The 16,428-nt window shown below is 40.8% G+C and overlaps 1 protein-coding gene across 7 annotated transcripts in view; it reads left to right on the top strand.

The window, feature by feature from the left end:
• Positions 1 to 798: 798 nt before the first annotated feature.
• Positions 799 to 16,428, top strand: part of Rnf216 (ring finger protein 216) — a 101,552-nt gene continuing 85,922 nt past the window's right edge. For 2 of the 7 annotated variants that reach the window (XM_051205498.1, XM_051205492.1), the window contains exons 1-3: positions 799 to 947; positions 9,356 to 9,491; positions 13,683 to 13,816. In XM_051205498.1, coding sequence (XP_051061455.1) covers positions 9,425 to 9,491; positions 13,683 to 13,816 — 201 coding nt within the window. In that variant the 5' untranslated portion in view covers positions 799 to 947; positions 9,356 to 9,424. Of the gene's footprint in view, positions 1,012 to 1,365; positions 1,494 to 9,355; positions 9,492 to 13,682; positions 13,817 to 16,428 lie in introns of those variants that run through there. The other 5 variants (XM_051205495.1, XM_051205496.1, XM_051205493.1 and 2 more) reach the window with 5 other exon arrangements.

The following is a 16,428-nucleotide window of genomic DNA, read 5'->3' as shown; positions in this document are numbered from 1 at the left end:
CTCTGAAGTTATGTGCCCTTGTACATCACGAACGCATCCTCCTGCCTCTGCTTTCTGAATGCTGGGATTAAAGGCAAGTGCTACCACTGCCCATCGGAAAAAATTAACATCTTTTACTTCCTTTAAAACATTTTATGTGTATGGGTGTTTTGCCTGCATGTTTATCTGTGCAGCATTTGCATGCCTAGTGCCCACAGAGGCCAGATAAGGTCACTGGATCTTCTGGAACTGAAGCTACAGACCACAGTGAGCTGTAAGGGAGGTGCTAGGAATTAAATCCGGGTCAATGCTTTTAACCCCTGAGCCAAATCTTCAGCCTTTATTTAACAGAGTTTGAATAAAATTTAAGGTTAGTGGTGGTGCACGCCTTTAGTCCCAGCACTTGGGAGGCAGAGGCAGGCGCATCTCAGTGAGTTTGAGGTCAACCTAGTCTATAAAGTGAATTCCAGGACACTGGCGGGACTGCTACACAGAGAAGCCCTGTCTCAAAAAAGAAGAAGGAGAATACTTTATTCTTTTCCAAATACCCTTAGGGGAGAGTTGGGTATTTTACCTCTCTCACCTGGTACACAGAAACAGCTCATAAGGGAACAGATTAGTGGTTAATCAGTTGATTCCACGGTCAGCTGCCTACCCCAGCTTTAAAATGAGACATTGACCCTGGGGTTCAGCTGTTCTTTTGTCCTCCAGTCTTAAGGTGGAGTCAAGGCTCTGGAACTGTGGAGCCCAGATGGAGGCCCGCTAGGCAGCCATCTCTATGGTCTCGCTCTCCAAGCCCCTCCTCTCCGGCCATCCGTGTGCCTCTATGGTTCTTCCTGTCATTAGTCGGGAGGGGGCGCTGCGCGCAGGCGCGAGGTGGACGCCGTGGCGAGGCCGGAAGGAACGCAGCAGCGGCCTCGGTGGCGGCAGCGGCTGCGGCGACGAAGCTTTTCAAGCGGCTGTTTCAGGTGACTTGAGACTCAACTCCGGGCGCCGAGCCGCGCTCGCGGAGCTGGGCTAGTTGCGTGGCAAGTACGTGACGGACGCGCGCGTGGGCTCCTCGGGCCGCGGGTCGAGGGAGGAGAGTGGCCTCCCGCCAGGGCGCCGCTGGGGTGGGGGCGGGGGTGGAGGGGACGCGTTCGCGCGTCCCGGGGGTCCGGGGGGGGGGGATGGCGCAGGGGGTGTCGGGAGGGGAGCGGCGGGGACGGCCGCTGGTCAGCCGGCTGTCCTCCCGCCACTTAGGAAGTTTCTCAGGCCGGCCTGCTGTGCGGGGGGCGGCGAGCCGCTGAGCGACTGTTCGCAGGCGCCCCTCGCTTTGGTGGCCGCGCTCCCTACCGCGGCCTGGAGAAGCGGAAGAGGCGGCGGATTGTTGACTTTGAACTCCAGCCTGGGCTAGTTTGGGCCCCTTCGAGTGCGAGTTGACGCTGTCATTCCAGCCAGCGCTCGGCGGAGCAAGGGGACACACAGCTTTTGCAGTCGGAGCCCTGGTGCTCCCGTGGCGCGTGGTAAGCTGGGTGAGCGGCGAGACCCACGCTCGAGTGAACGAGGCGGCCCCTTGTTGCTCATCCGTGATTCTAGACTCCTTGCCTGTCTAAAGGGTGCAGTGACCTGGGACCTTCTCTTTGTGTTTGGTGTCTTGGATAGCCGTTCCTTTTGGAGTTTGACCTGGTACCTGACAAGTAGATGAGGTTGCCCCCGTACCCCGGAATTTAGGAATTCACATATCTCTACCTTGGGAGTGATGGGATTAAAGGTGTAGGCCACCTAGGCCTGTTTTATTACAGTTTTTTTTTTTTTTTTTTTTTTTTTTTTATTGTTAAGCTAGGGTCTGGCCTCGTACTCCGATATCTGCTTGTCGCTGAGCTTGAGTGCCACACATATCCCTTGCTGGTTTTTTGTTTGTTTGTTCTGGTTGATAGGTTTGGGTGAGACTAATGATTTTTGGGGGCTTGCATATAGAACAGGGGTGGAAGATTAGGCTAAAGTTTCACCCCCATCATGGATAGTGACCTTATGAAAGCTGCTTCTGCTTGGTATTTTAACATATGCAGAGAAGGAGTTCTTGCCCTCCCTTGCTGGGAGGAAGGGAACTACAGTATTTTGTTTGTTTTGAGACAGGGTTTCTCTGTGTAGCCTTGGCTACCCTGGAAGTCACTTTGTAGAACAGGCTGGCTTCTAGTTCACAGAGTTCTGCCTGCCTCTGTCTTCTAGGTGTTGGGATTAAAGACACACCTGGGATTAAAGACATGTGTCCCACTCCAGGCTCAAAAGCTTTAATTTTTAAAAAATTTATTATCTTTATTTTATGCGCATTGTTGGTTTTGCATGTATTTCTATGTGAGGGTGTCATGTCTTAGAGTTACAGACAGTTGTGAGCTGCCATGTGGGTGCTGAGGATTGAACCTGGGTCCTCTGGGAGAACAGTCGATGCTCTTAACCATTACTTCAGTCCCCTTTTTTTTTGAGGGTTTTGTTTTTTGTTTTTGTTTTTGTTTTTGTTTTTTTTTTTTTTTTTTTTTTTTTTTGTTTTCGAGACAGGATTTCTCTGTGTAGCTTTGGCTGTCCTGGGACTCACTCTATAGACCAGGCTGGCCTTGAACTCACAAAGATCCACCTGCCTCTGCCATCCAAGTGCTGGAATTAAAGACATGTGCTACCACCCCCTGGCAGAAGCTTTAATTTTTGAAAACATTTGTTTAGTATGTATATGGGCACTTATGTTTGCTTAATGGTCAGAGGACTTTTGGAAATCAGTTCTTTTCCACCATCTGGGTTCCCAGGTTTCAAACTTAGCAGCAAGTACCCTTTAACCTGTTATGCTAACTCACCAGCCTTATCTTTACAAAACTTGGTGCCAAGTGCTACATAAATCCCTAAGCATTTTTCATATCACTCTTAGTCCTGTCAGTGAGGTAGGTTCTCCAGTAGGTCTGTGTGTGTGTGTGTGTGTGTGTGTGTGTGTGTGTGTGTGTGTGTGTGTGTTTAAAGATGTAAAGGTGTAAAGGGAGGCGCTGAAAAATAACAAAGGGAGTAAGGTTCAAAGCTGAGTCTGGAACTAATTTGGTTGTACAGTTCTTGCCTCTAATTATCCTGCTGTACCTTGTTAATGCTATTCTGTGGTGATATATTATTTATGATCTATTAAAACTTGCCTGAGGATTCAGAAAGCAAAACCAGCCACAAGCCATAGAAGTCAGGCACACTTTATTTATTTATGTTTTTTGAGACAGGATTTCTCTGTAGCTTTAGAGGCTGTCCTGGAACTCTCTCAGTAGACCAGGCTGGTCTCTAACTCACTGCCTCTGCACTTCATTGTGCTGGGATTAAAGGCATAAGTCACCACCACCGCCTGGCCAGGCACACATCTTTAAAACCAACAGCCAGAAGCTAGGAGATGTATTCCTAGGACTCAGTATTAAGAGGTAGGCTGATCTTTCTGAGTTCCATGCCACCCAGGGATACAGATCACACTCCTTTAACTCTTATTCAGTACGAGGCATTCCTTCTCCTGCCAAGCTGAGGAGAGGCAGCAGTTTGAGGCTTGGTGAAGAGCTTGTGCATGGATCAACTCTTTCAGACCAAACTTGAGAGAGCTAGTGGCCTGCTGCTTTGCTTCCCTGATCTTCAGCTTGAGCCCCAATATTAGTCCCTTGTTCATTTATTTTTTTCATGCTACACTATTTTATGTGCTTTTAGACCAGCTTCTTGGTGCCTGGCAGTTGTCCTTGTCCCCAGGCTTTGGAAGTATTGAGTCCTGTGCATTTGGAACTTAAGATCCAGCAGAAGATTTAACATTAAGTATAGTTTCCTACATAGTTGAAGTTAAGGTGTAGTAGTTGAAGAATTGAGGGATTTTTTTTTTTTTTTTTTTAAATGAACACGGGTCACAGATACTTAAAGAAAAAAACAGTCAAGAAAGATTTTTCTCTGAGGAAGTGGAGAATTGAAGGATGAACAGAAGTAATTTGGCCAAAGAGAGGCAGTCTCACAAAGAGAATTCAGCTTGAGAGTTGGTAAGATCAAGGAACCAAGTTATTGCTGCTAGAGAATGGGGGGAGGGGAGGAGAAGCTATCAGGTTACACTACCTGGATCAGCAAGTGCTGGATGAAACGCGTTTTGTATACTGTGGTAAGGACTTGGGTTCTGTCATGGTGACACTTGTAATTTAAAAAACAACCAGGATGGTGGTACATGCCTTTAATCCCAGTATTCAGGAAGCAGAGGCAGGTGGATCTCTCTGAGTTCAAGGCCAGCCTAGTCTACTGAGCTAGTTCCAGGATAGGCTCCAAAACAATACAGAGAAACCCTATCTCCAAAAAAAAAAAAAACCAAAACAAAACAAAAAGCCCAGCCAGGTATGCCTTTAATCAAGAAGTTCTGGGTCAGCCAGGGCTACTTATACTTAGTGAAACCCAGTCTAGAAAACAAAACAAACAAAAACAACCCTCAGTGCTGAATAGGTCAAAGTGTAGGGCCTAGAAGGCAGTACTTAAGCTAAAAGCAAGAAGCAGTGCTACAAACTCCTAGTCAATTGATCTTCAAGGGCTAGAGCTGTAACTCAGGAGTATAATACCTAGCACCTGCTAGGCTCTGGGTTCAGTTCCTCGTACTGTACCCCACCACCACAAATTGAAAATGTGACACTGCACTTCCATTTATTTCATAGTCAGTTTTCTTCCTTTCCTTCTCCCTCTGTCCCTCCCTCCCTTCCTTCCACTTACAGAGATCTGCCTACCTCCAGAGTGCTGGGATTAAACAAGTGTGTTACCACCACCCTGGTCAGATTCAGTTTTCTAACAGTTGAGAAAAATCTTAACATTTTATGTTAATTTTTTCTAAAACATAGTTTCTCATAATGTAGGCTGGCCTCAAACTCACAATGTAGTTTAGGATGATCTTGATTCTACCTTTTTGAGTGCTGGAATCAAAGGTCTATACCACCATTCCAGGATTATGTGATACTCATGATTGAATTCAGGGACTGAGACTTGCATTCCAGGATTATGTGATATTCATGATTGAATTCAGAGACTGGGACTTGGAAATGGCCCTCTTCCCAGGGTGGAACTGGTCCAGAGGCATTCTAGCTCTACTGATACTTGTTAATATTGTTCCTGGTTCAACAGTTTCTGGGTTCACTTGGATGAAGAGGAACCTGTGAGAATTCAGCAGATTATTAAAAAGAACCATTGAAGATGCTGACTGAATCATTAATAAATAAAAAAAGAAAAAACAAAATTGAGAATCTGCAGCCCCACAGCCAGATAGTCTGCAGACATTTATAGTTCAGACACCTATCTTTGGGAACTAAGCAGTAGCAGTTCTAGAATGTCATTGGGCCTCCTTAACTACAAGCAAGATACCATAGGAGAAGATGGTATTAGCTCAGGGGCCATCTTTTATATTGGTTCTTCCACCTAGGAATGGTGGGATTTGAGGAGAATACAGTCTGTCTCTCCTTCCTTTCTTCCCTCCCAATCACACTCTTTACTGGGAAGGCAAGTCATTTATTCTGGCCATCCTTATACCATTCTGAGCCACAGAGCCAGTGTCACCTCAGATGACTTCTTATACAGAGGAAAGTGGGTTTCCAAGAGCATACACAGCTTCTCTAGGGGAGGACTGAATGAAAAGCAAGTGAAGTGCTAACATAGGCATTGTAGGGAATCTTGAGAGGAAGCTACTATACCGTTTCCTCTCTCAGCTCTAGCTTTGCTGTTCATACCCTATATCTTATCTTCTTAACTCGTCTGTGGACTTTGTCCCAGCTCAGAGCTCTGCCAGCCTTATCCGTACTGTGGCATGCCCTCTATGTAGTCTATGAAACTGATGTTCCTCCTGACCCTTTCACTCCATACCCAGGGAATGAAGTCCTGGTCCTTGAGATTGTAAAATGTATAATGTATAATATGCTGAGTATACTTAGCCAGCAGGATGAGCTTCTGCCTGCTTTTCTTGCAGTTATATGAGTAAAAGTGACATCTGTCTCTACAAAATTAACAAATAATGAAGTGAATGTAACAATTCGTGACAACTCAGGAAAAAAAATCCTACCTTCTAAAATATCCCTTTACATCAGTAGCTCTCAACTTTTCTAATGCTGTGACCCTTTAATACAGTTCCTCATGTTGTGACCCCAAACCGTACAGTTATTTTCATCATAACTATTATTTTACTACTGTTATGAATCATAATGTAGATACCTGTGTTTCCTGCTAGTCTTAGGTGACCCCTGTGAAAGAGTTGTTTGACCCACAGTTTGAGAACCACTGCTTTGCATAATTTCTCTTTCTGAATTCTCTGGCACTTCTGTGATTTGTCTTCTGTGACTAACCTGTCCTTAACATTTTTTTAGTATAATCTATACTCAAATGACATGAAAAGATAACTGAAGGTATAGTTTGACCCATTCCCAATTTGATCTCCTCAACAGATGCATGTAATAGAGTCATGTAGTAGATACTTCATTGAGCTTTATAACAATTCTGTTGTCCCCCCCAAAGTTGCTTCATATTCTTTGAGGTCACCTTTCCTGCTACAAAGCAGCTCTTGATTTTCTGTCATTATAAATTAGTTTCTTCAGTTGGGCAAACCTATCATCCTAGTGCAGACCTATAATCCCAGTGTTTCAGAAATGAGGTTGAAGGATTGTTCAAGGCCTACCTGGGCTACAGAGTGAGGCTCTTTCTGATAAAGCAAAACAACAACAACAACAAAAAAAAAAACTACATGGTGGCAAGCAACTTTATTTCAGCACTATCCAGGAATCTTGAGGCGTAAATGAGAGGATTTCTCAAGGCCAGCCAGGGCTACACAGTGAGACCTTGCCTCCAAAATTTTTTTAAATTTTGTCCAAAAAAAGGTATACATATATATATATACATATATATAACAATATGATAATATATATCATCTATGTGTGTTGTATATATTATATATCATATATGAGTTTTCACACTTGTACGTCATTATTTGTTGTTGTTAGTTTGTTTTTTGAGGTGGAGTTTCTCTGTCCTGGGGCTTGCTCTGTAGATCTGGATGGCCTTGAACTCACATTCCTTGCCTTTGCCTCCTGAATGTTGGGATTAAAAGTTAACCCCCCCCCAACCGACCTGACACCCTCCCCTACCCCTCATCCCCCATCCCCCCCCACCCCCGGCTCTCACTTGTAGATTTTTTATTGTAATGAAATATTAGGTTTGGGGAGGGTATAGTTCAGTGGTAGAAAGATTGCTTGCCTAGCATGTAGAAGGTCTTAAGTTCCCTAGCACTTCAGTTTGTCAGTCAATACAGGGTTTCTCTTTGGAGCCTGTCCTGGAACTAGCTTTTGTAGACCAGGCTGGTCTGGAACTCAGAGAGATCTCCTGCCTCTGCCTCCTTCAGCAAATCCTACTGGTGTTGTTGGCCACCACAACCTGTGTCAGTCAATTTTAAAATTGAGTTTGTGTGTGTGTGTGTGTGTGTGTGTGTGTGTGTGTGTGTGACCAAACCATTAGCTCTTTTTTCTTTTCTTCTTCTTTTTTTTTTTTTTTTTTTTTTTTTTTTTTTTTTTTTTTTTTTCTTTTTCTGCATTTTCCTAGTCAGGGTTTCTGTGTAGCTTTGTAGACCAGTCTGGCCTCAAACTTACAGAGTTATCTGCCTGCCTCTGCCTCTCAAGCACTGGGCACTGGGATTAAAGATGTGCACCATCACTGCCCACAATTAGCTCTTATTAAAATACTTAGGAAGTAAGTTTAAATAATGCTGTGAAAATGTGGTAAAGCACCAGGTTTAATGGTGCATGCCTTTAATCCCAGCCTGGTCTATAAATCAAGTTCCAGGAAAATCAGGGCTACACTGAAACCCTATCCCCCACAAAAAAAAAGTACTTTATCACAAAATTATTTTTCTTCTAAGACTGAAGATTGAACCTAGGCCCTTAACCCTCCTGAACAAGAATTCTGTCATTGAGCGCTCTTCCAAACCTTTTTATTTAAATAAAGAAGAAGTTATGGGAAGAAAAATGACATGTAAATTATATTTTTTGTCAGATTTCTTTGATTCAGCATACTGTTTATGAGATTTATCCATGTTGCATATATTGTGTTAATTCCTTTCTTAAACAATATTTTCCCTAATTTGAGTTTTGGGCACACTAACTCCCCCAATCCTCCTTTTTGCTGAGTAGTCTAGTGTGTATTGCCTAAGTGTATACTAATTGAACTCTTTTTGTGTTGATGGAGACCTGGGCTACTTCCAGTTATTATATATAATGAAAGCTGCTGTGTACATTTTTCTTTCTTTCTTTTTTTTTTTTTTTTTTTTTTTACATTTTATTTATTTGTTTCACACATGCACCTGTGGAGGACAGGACAGTTTATAGGGGTTGATTTTTCTTCTTTCATCATGTGGGTTTCAAGAACCAAATCACCCAGGCTTAGTGTCAGGCACCTTTACGCACGCACGCATGCACGCGCACACACACACCGCTGCCCACTGTACCATCTCTCTGGCCTCTGAACATTGTTTTTATGTTAGATGGCTACTGATTTTTTTTTAAAGTTTATATGTATGTATGAGTGTGTGACAGTTGTATACATGTCCCCGAAACAGCAAGAAGAGAGTATGGGATTGCTTGAAGCTGGAGTTATACACAGTTGTGAGCTGCCCAGCATGGGTTCTGGGTTCCAGGTTCCAAGTGTAGGTCCTCTGAAACAGCATCACATACCAGGCCTGAATGTGGGGGTCAGAGAACAACTTCCAGAGTTGTGGGTCACAGGCATCAAGTCAGGTAGTCAGGCTTTATGGCCAGTATCTTTCACACTGAGCCTTCTTGGAGGCCACCTGAACATTCTTAACACGGGTTTTTTCCTGCACGTATTTTCTAGTTTTTATTTTGTGGGGATAGGGGATGGTTTAAATTCTTCAAGGAAAATGCTATATACTTTCACATTGACAAAGATACATAATTGGCCTTTAAAAACTGCCGATTTCAGAGTGATTCTATTACATATTTTAACAGTTGCAATGAGCTATATGGCAATATCTTGTGGAGATTTTTAGGATCCTATTTTTTTATTTTTGTGTTAGTGTCTTTCTTTGTGTTTCAGTCTGGCCTTGGACTCCATGGTCATCCTGCCTCAATCTCCTCAGTCAAAGGATTTAAGTTCTGTTTGTGGGTTTGTTTTGTTGTGGTTGGTTGGTTGGTTGGTTGGCTGGTTTGTTGGCTGGTTTTTGGTATTTGAAGATGGGATTCCTCTGTGTGGCCCTGGCTATCCTGGAACTTTATGTAAACCAGGGTGGCCTTGAGCATCCCTCTGCCCCTCAGTACTAGGAATAAAGTTTCCAACCACCACCTCACAGTTTATACTGTTAACAATGTTTTCTCTTTTTCAGATCCTGTGGAACAGATGATGGCTATATTTGGGTACTAACAACCACCTGTATCTATATAGGAATTTGAAAATGGCAGAGGGAAACAACAAAGAGGAGGTCATTCACTTGAACAACTTTCACTGCCACCAGGGAGAGGGTAAGTAAATTTCTTTCTTTCCCCCCTCTATTCAATGCTTTTTCATAGTGTGATGGTAGGTGGTAAGTGATTTGCCTCTAGAGGTTTTTGAGGAAATGGAGATCACACAGTAGCACTCTGGGCCCACCAAATATAAAATACCACAGACAATATTACACATTCTTGCTCTTAATTTCTTTTCTTTTTTGCTGTAAGATTCTAGCTTAGCCTCATTGAGAATGTTTTTTGTCTTATAGTCCTTAAAATTTTGATAAATTCATTGATTTGCAAAGAGCAAAAAAGTAACTGCATTTATATAGATTTCCTAAATGTATGTGAAATGTCCTGTAATCTGAATATACATTGTTCTAAAAGAGAAAAAGAAATTGAATAAAGAGAATCCTTAATATATATATATTCCTTTCTTTTGAGTAAAAATTCTAGTGCTAAGCTAGCTTTGTTTTTTCTCTTGTAGACATTTTATGGTTGTAAAGATTTTTTTTTCCTAGTATGAAATAAGTCATGTATTTGCCTTCAGCACATTTAAAGTATAGGAAATTTTACTAAGTGAATAAGTTTAAAGGAAACAAAGTCACTCAAACTATACAAATTTTAGGCACAAAAATACTGAGTTTAAGATTTTGGTAATAATGTGTTACAACTTAGTAGTGATTGTAGCCATAGCTTGTGATTTAGTTTGAAATCTTAGCTGTAATTGTATACACACTCATTTCTGACTTCTGTACATGAATATTGAATTAATATTAGATTTATTTATTTATTTATTTATTTATTTATTTATTTATTTATTTTTGAGGTAAGGTTTCTCTGTGTAATAGCTTTGTAGACCAGGCTGGCCTTAAACTCACATAGATCGACTGCCTCTGCTTCCAATTGCTGGGTTTAAAGGCATATGCCACTACTGCCTGGCTAATGTTAGAATTTTTTAATTAGGCCTTAAATATGGTTGAACAGTTTTTTTCAAAAACAATTACTAAGCTGGGTATGGAGGCACATCCTTTTAATCCTAGCACTCAGGAGGGAGAAGGAAGTGAATCTCTTATCAGTGTGATGCCAGCCTGGTCTACAGAGTTCCAGAATAGGCAAAGTTACATAGTAAGATTCTATCTCAAAAAAAAAATAGACAGACAGACAAGACAGACAGATAACTACTTCCTTTGAAAATTCTTGACTTTGAAAATGTATTTTTTGTTCAACAAATAAAAACACTCTATGCCCACCATAAGGATGTTTGTCAGGTGTATATAGTTGATTAGCAAATTTTGTTGTGCCAGTTTCAAGTTTTTTTTCTTATTAACAGTTCTGACAAACCAACTTGGAATCTTACGGTTTTGACCAGACCATTTCTGTCACCCTATGACGATTCCTCTGTGCTTCTTTGCAGTCGTGCCTCATTCCATCTTGACCTCAGGAGGCCACAAATCTACTTTGTGCTGCTACTCAGTTTCCTATAAATGAACCACAGTACACTTTTTTTTAGGGGGGGGGCTAGAATTCTTTTGCTCAGCATATTAGAACTAAGACAGATCAATTAGAAGTTGTTATTGTTTTTAAGATTGATTGACTTATGTATTTGGATGTTTTTGTCTACATGTATATCTGTATATCAGAAGAGGGCATTCAATTTTATTATAGACAGTTATGAACCTGTGAACTCAGGACCTTTGGAAGAGTTGCCAGTGCCCTTAATCACTAAGCCATCTCTCCAGTCCCACAAGTTCTTATTAGAAAATCCTTACAAAGTTGGGCAGTGGTGGCATACACCTTTAATCCCAGTACTTGGGAGACAGGGAGGTGGATCTCTGAATAGTCTTCAGGCTAATCCATCACAGTGGAAATCTGGGTTTTGAATAAAATTTAAGGCCTAAAAAGTACATGTATTTTATGTCAAGTAAAGCTGGGAAACTAAGAGCCTAAGTCAAGGATCAGCAATGTTAAAGTCCAAATAGTATTGCCTTGCAGACCATGAGTCTCTATTGCATCAACTTAGCAATACAGTTTGTCTCCTAAGATTGAATATATGCTTACCTTGTGACTCAACATTTCCATTCCTTTCCTAGAATGTTCCCAACTGAAATGAGCATACCAAAGCATGTACGTAACATCAATATCCAAATTAGCCCATATTAGCACCAACTCAGATGTCCACAAGGGAAGAATTAATAATTTGTGATATATTCACAGTACAGATTCACATGTAGCAAAGAGAACTGTCATCACAGCAATATGGATGTATCTCAGTCGTGTGATTTGCAAGAAAGCCAGATACAGAAGAATCCTTTCTTAGAACCAACCAAAACAAATATATAGAGTTAGGAGTCCTCCTTTTGAGGAGGATATAGGACAGTGATGGGAAGAGACACAAGAAGGGTGCTATAATAGGCTAGAAATAGTCCCTGATCTTGTCATAGTTACATAGGCATTTTGTGGCAATTCATGGAGCCAAACACTCAATTTGTTGTGTTTACTTGCTTAGGTAACACAGTGAGTTCCATACTAGCCTGAATTATAGTGTAAGATCCTGTCTAAAAGGAAAAACAAACATAAAAAAAGTTAAGGCTAGGGATATAGCTCAGTGATAATGCTCTTGCCTAGTATGTAGGAAGCCCTGGGAGATGGAGAGCTCAGTGGGTAAAATAGCCACTGAGCAGGACCTTCATTTGGTTTCTCTCCTCTCTGTACCCCAGAGTCTACATAAAGCCAGACATGATAGAATATGTCTATAATCCTGGTAGTTCTCCAGCAAAAATTAGGAGGTGGAAACAGGAGAATGTCTAGAAGCTTACAGGCCAGCTAGTTTGGTATACACAGTCGTGAACAAGAGACCTTCTCAGACAAAGTAGAAAGCAAGGACTAACAACGTCTGATGTTGTCCTCTAACCATAATACATGTACCCTAGTGTCCTCTCACATAGGAACTCAAGTGCTCACGTATACCACAAAATTTTATTTCAGAAGTCTAGACACAGCAGTGTGTATCTGTAATCCTAGTGCTGGGGATTCAAAGATGGGAGAGATTCTAAGACCTTACTGGCCCATCAGTGTGGCTGAATCAGAGAGAAATTGAGTATGGCATTTGATATTCCTCCTCCAACCTAAACACACAAGTGCTTATGGGCCCCCACACTCAAATAAATAATAAAAATTTCTTCAAGAAAAAGGTAAGAATAGCTATCATCCCCAATCAGTGGGGAAAAGTTTCCACAGATGGATCCATACTCACACACAAACAGACTATAGAGTGAGCAACAACTGTTGTCAGCCGTCTTCACCTACAGAGCTGGGTCTTTGGTTTTAACTAGCTGTGGTTCCATTTAAAAGAGCAGGCAAGTTAAATTGCCCATTGTCACAGATGACAGGTGATTTCTTGGTAGATGCTAAGTGTTTGGTTCAAATGGAAATTTTGCTTAAATAGTTTATGTATACATTAAGCTGATTTCTAAATCTTAAGTGAATAATATATTACTCTTTTTGAGTGATAGTTTTTTGAGATGTAGCTGTTTAAATTAACAAAATGGTCTTTTCTTTTTTCAAGGAGTAAACATGGGGAGTCTCTAAAAAGAAACTGGTAGTTCTATGACAATGCCTTAATTAAAACAATTTCATATATTAAAAAAAGATATTTACAGTGGGCCTGAGTTCCTTAAGGAAAGTTTTTTTTTTTTTTTTTTTAAATTGATGGGAAGTCTGACTCCCTTATGCTGAATTTCTATGTCTGGAGGATGGCCTTGATTTTCTTTGATCTTCCTGAGTGCTAAATTCTCAGGCATGCACCAATGTACCCAACTAAAAAGAACAGATTAAATGCCTATATTCCTAGTTCTTGAAATGGTAAAGTGGGGGATTGCTAGGGATTTGAGGCTAGTCTGGTATGCATAGTACCAAGCTAGCCAGCCATGGATGGCTATAGCATAAGACCCTGTCATAAAACCAAACCAAAAAACCCTTCAGATTTCTCCCACTTAATATAAGAAAAAGTGAGCATTTTATTTTGTCTGGTATCTCTCAGTGTTACTGGCAAAAATCAACATGGAAACAGTTCTTACTGCTTGAGTCTCTGTGCACTTGAGATGGTAAGTTAACTGTTAGTAGCTTTGAATTGGTTTGAGGCTTGGGCCAGCAGTGAATGCGGGCGACTGAATGTGCTCATTCTGGCCTTGTACAGTGACCACATTTTCTCCCTCCCTACAGAATGGAGGAGTGTCAGAGATGGGCCTATTACCATATCTGACTCCTCTGATGAGGAAGGGATTCCAATGCTGGTTACTCCAGCTACTGAGCAACATGAAGATGACGACCTGGATGATGATGTCATACTGACAGAAGTGAGTATCTTATGACCTTGATGCTGACTTAATGGAAATATTTATTTTCTTTATTTCTTTATGGTTTTGAATATAAATCGAAAAAAAGTAAAATCTTTCATTTTTATTTCTACTGTCGTTTTTTCAGTTTCCTTTTCATTTTGATTATTTGTTTCTTCCTTCCTCCCTCCTATCGGTCTCGTGTAGTCCAGGTGACCTGAAGCTTGTTATATAGAAAATGTAGAACAGGCTGACCTTGGAATTACAGAGATTTAACCTAAATCTAAGTTGAGTGCTAGGTCTAACCCACTGGGCATTTCTCCTGTTTTTTTGTTTGTTTTTGTTTTGTTGTTTTTTGATTTGATTAACTAACCATTGTTTTCCTTCCTTGTTTTTAATAATATTTAAGATTTGTTTTTATTTTTGTCTGTCTGTGAGAAAGACTGTCACCTGTTTGCAAGTGCCTTTGTCCAAAAGAGGGCATCAGATCCATTGGAATTGGAATTACAGGCATTTATTTCTAAGCTACCTGATAAAGGTACTGGAAACCAAACTGGTCTTATGGAAGAACAGCAAGTGCTCTTAACAGCTAAGGCATCTTTTCAGCCCATTCCCTTGGTTTTCTTCATTTCCTTTACCAAAGAAACAGCTCTGCAACTTAACCTGGTGGTGCTGGTATTTGTTTTCTCATACATGGATTTCTGCTTTGGTATTTAGTAGTTCTCTTCTGCTTTATCGTGTTTGACACACTTGGTTGGTTTATTATGTAGTTTCTTCACTACTATAATCATTCATGTGTGTTTTCTTTTTTTTGGGGGGGGGGTTGATTGGTTGGTTGGTTTCTTGGGACAGGGTTTCTCTGTGTAACAACAGCCCTGGCTCTCCTGGAGTACTAGACTGGCCTCAAACTCAGAGATCCACCTGCCTCCCAAGTGCTGGAATCAAAGGCATGTGCCACCACCACCTAGCTCTGTAGCTTATTTTCCAAGTTTGATAAACACTGCAATAGACATCATATAATTCCTTTTATTACATTTTACTTGATGTGTGTACATGCATGGCACATATGGAGATCAAAGGACAAGTTGGGAGAGTCAAGTTCATCCTTCCACCATGTAGGTAGTAAGGATCAAACTCAGGATCAAACAGTTCAACTGTGTAAAGCATATAAATCAATAGCTTTTAGTATGTTCATACAGTCTTATATTTGTTGTCACAGATAATTTTTAGAATATTTTTCATTACCTCATGAAGAAATCCTGATTTATTAGCTATCCTCTCCAAATCACTTGTCCTCGGCAGCCATTAATCTAACTTCTGGCTGTTCTTACTGCCTATTCTGAACACTTCACATAAATATAGTCATATATAGTTCTTTGCAGCTATCTTCTTTCTTTCACTTAGCATATTAGTATTTTATTTTTTTATTTTAATTTTAATTTTAATTTTTTTTTTTTTTTTTTTTTTTTTTTTTTACTATTTTTGAATGTGTGTGTCTGTGCAGTGTTATATGCAGGTGAGTGCAGGTGAGTGCAGAGGTCTGAGGATTCAAATCCTCCTGGAGCGGAAATTACAGGTAGTTGTGAGCTTTCCTGTGAGAGTTCTACAAATTAAATTTTGTCCTTTGTAAAAACTGTATGTGTTCTTAACTGCTGTATCTTCTCCGGTCCCTATTTTTTGGGTTGAAGTGTGAGAAGCATTGAGACAAGGTCTCTCTAAGTCCTGTGTAGACCTGGATAGTTTTGAACTCATATTCCAACTGCTTCTGCCTCCCAACCACAGGGATTAAATGAATAGGCCTATCTACCAGACCCTATTTTACTCCTTTTTATTGCCAGGCAGTATTTTATCTTGTTTATGTACAGTATATCACATCTTGTTTATGTACACAACAGATGATGGTCAATTAAATTGTACATTTTGACTCTCATGAATAATGTGTACTTCTATCTGTGTTTGCCAAGTAGAGTTGCTGAATCACTCAAACTGTTAAACCCTGCCAGCAGCTATGCCATTTTAGTTTCATACTAGGTTTAATTTTTTGTGTTCTTGTTGATTATCTTTTTACTGTGGTTTGATTTACACTTCCCAGTGGCCAGTGATTGGAGCATTTTGTGTGCGAATGTGATACACAAATGGAGACTTTAGGGGTTGCTGTCTTCCTCTGTTGTTCTCTATCTATGTTATTAATGCTGTCTGTCAGAGAACCCAGAACTCACCATTTTGGCTAGACTGGTTAGGGTTAGCTAGGAGACCATTACCATCTGCCTGTCTCCTTGATGTTGGGATCAACACGCCTGTACTACCTCACCCAACATTTTCAACACGCCTGTACTACCTCACCCAACATTTTATCTGTGTTCTGGGCATTAAACTTAGAGGTCCTTGTGCTTATGTCAAAGACTTCTACTACCTGAATGACCTGTCTCCCCAGCCTCTACTTTGAGTCACATATACTGTAGTTTGATCAGTTTCCAGTATTAAAATAAACATGAGTGGTATTTATGGTGTATATGCCTTTAATCCCAGGTGGATCTCTAAGTTTGAGGCCAGCTGTGAGTATGTAGGGAAACCCTCCCTAACTTTAAAAAAAAAAAAAAAGATGTGATAGTTTTTTTTTCCTCAGGTGTTGC

Source organism: Phodopus roborovskii, unplaced genomic scaffold (assembly GCF_943737965.1).
Source record: "Phodopus roborovskii unplaced genomic scaffold, PHOROB, whole genome shotgun sequence".
Lineage (NCBI taxonomy): Eukaryota > Metazoa > Chordata > Mammalia > Rodentia > Cricetidae > Phodopus > Phodopus roborovskii.
This window is presented reverse-complemented; position numbering and strand designations above follow the sequence as displayed.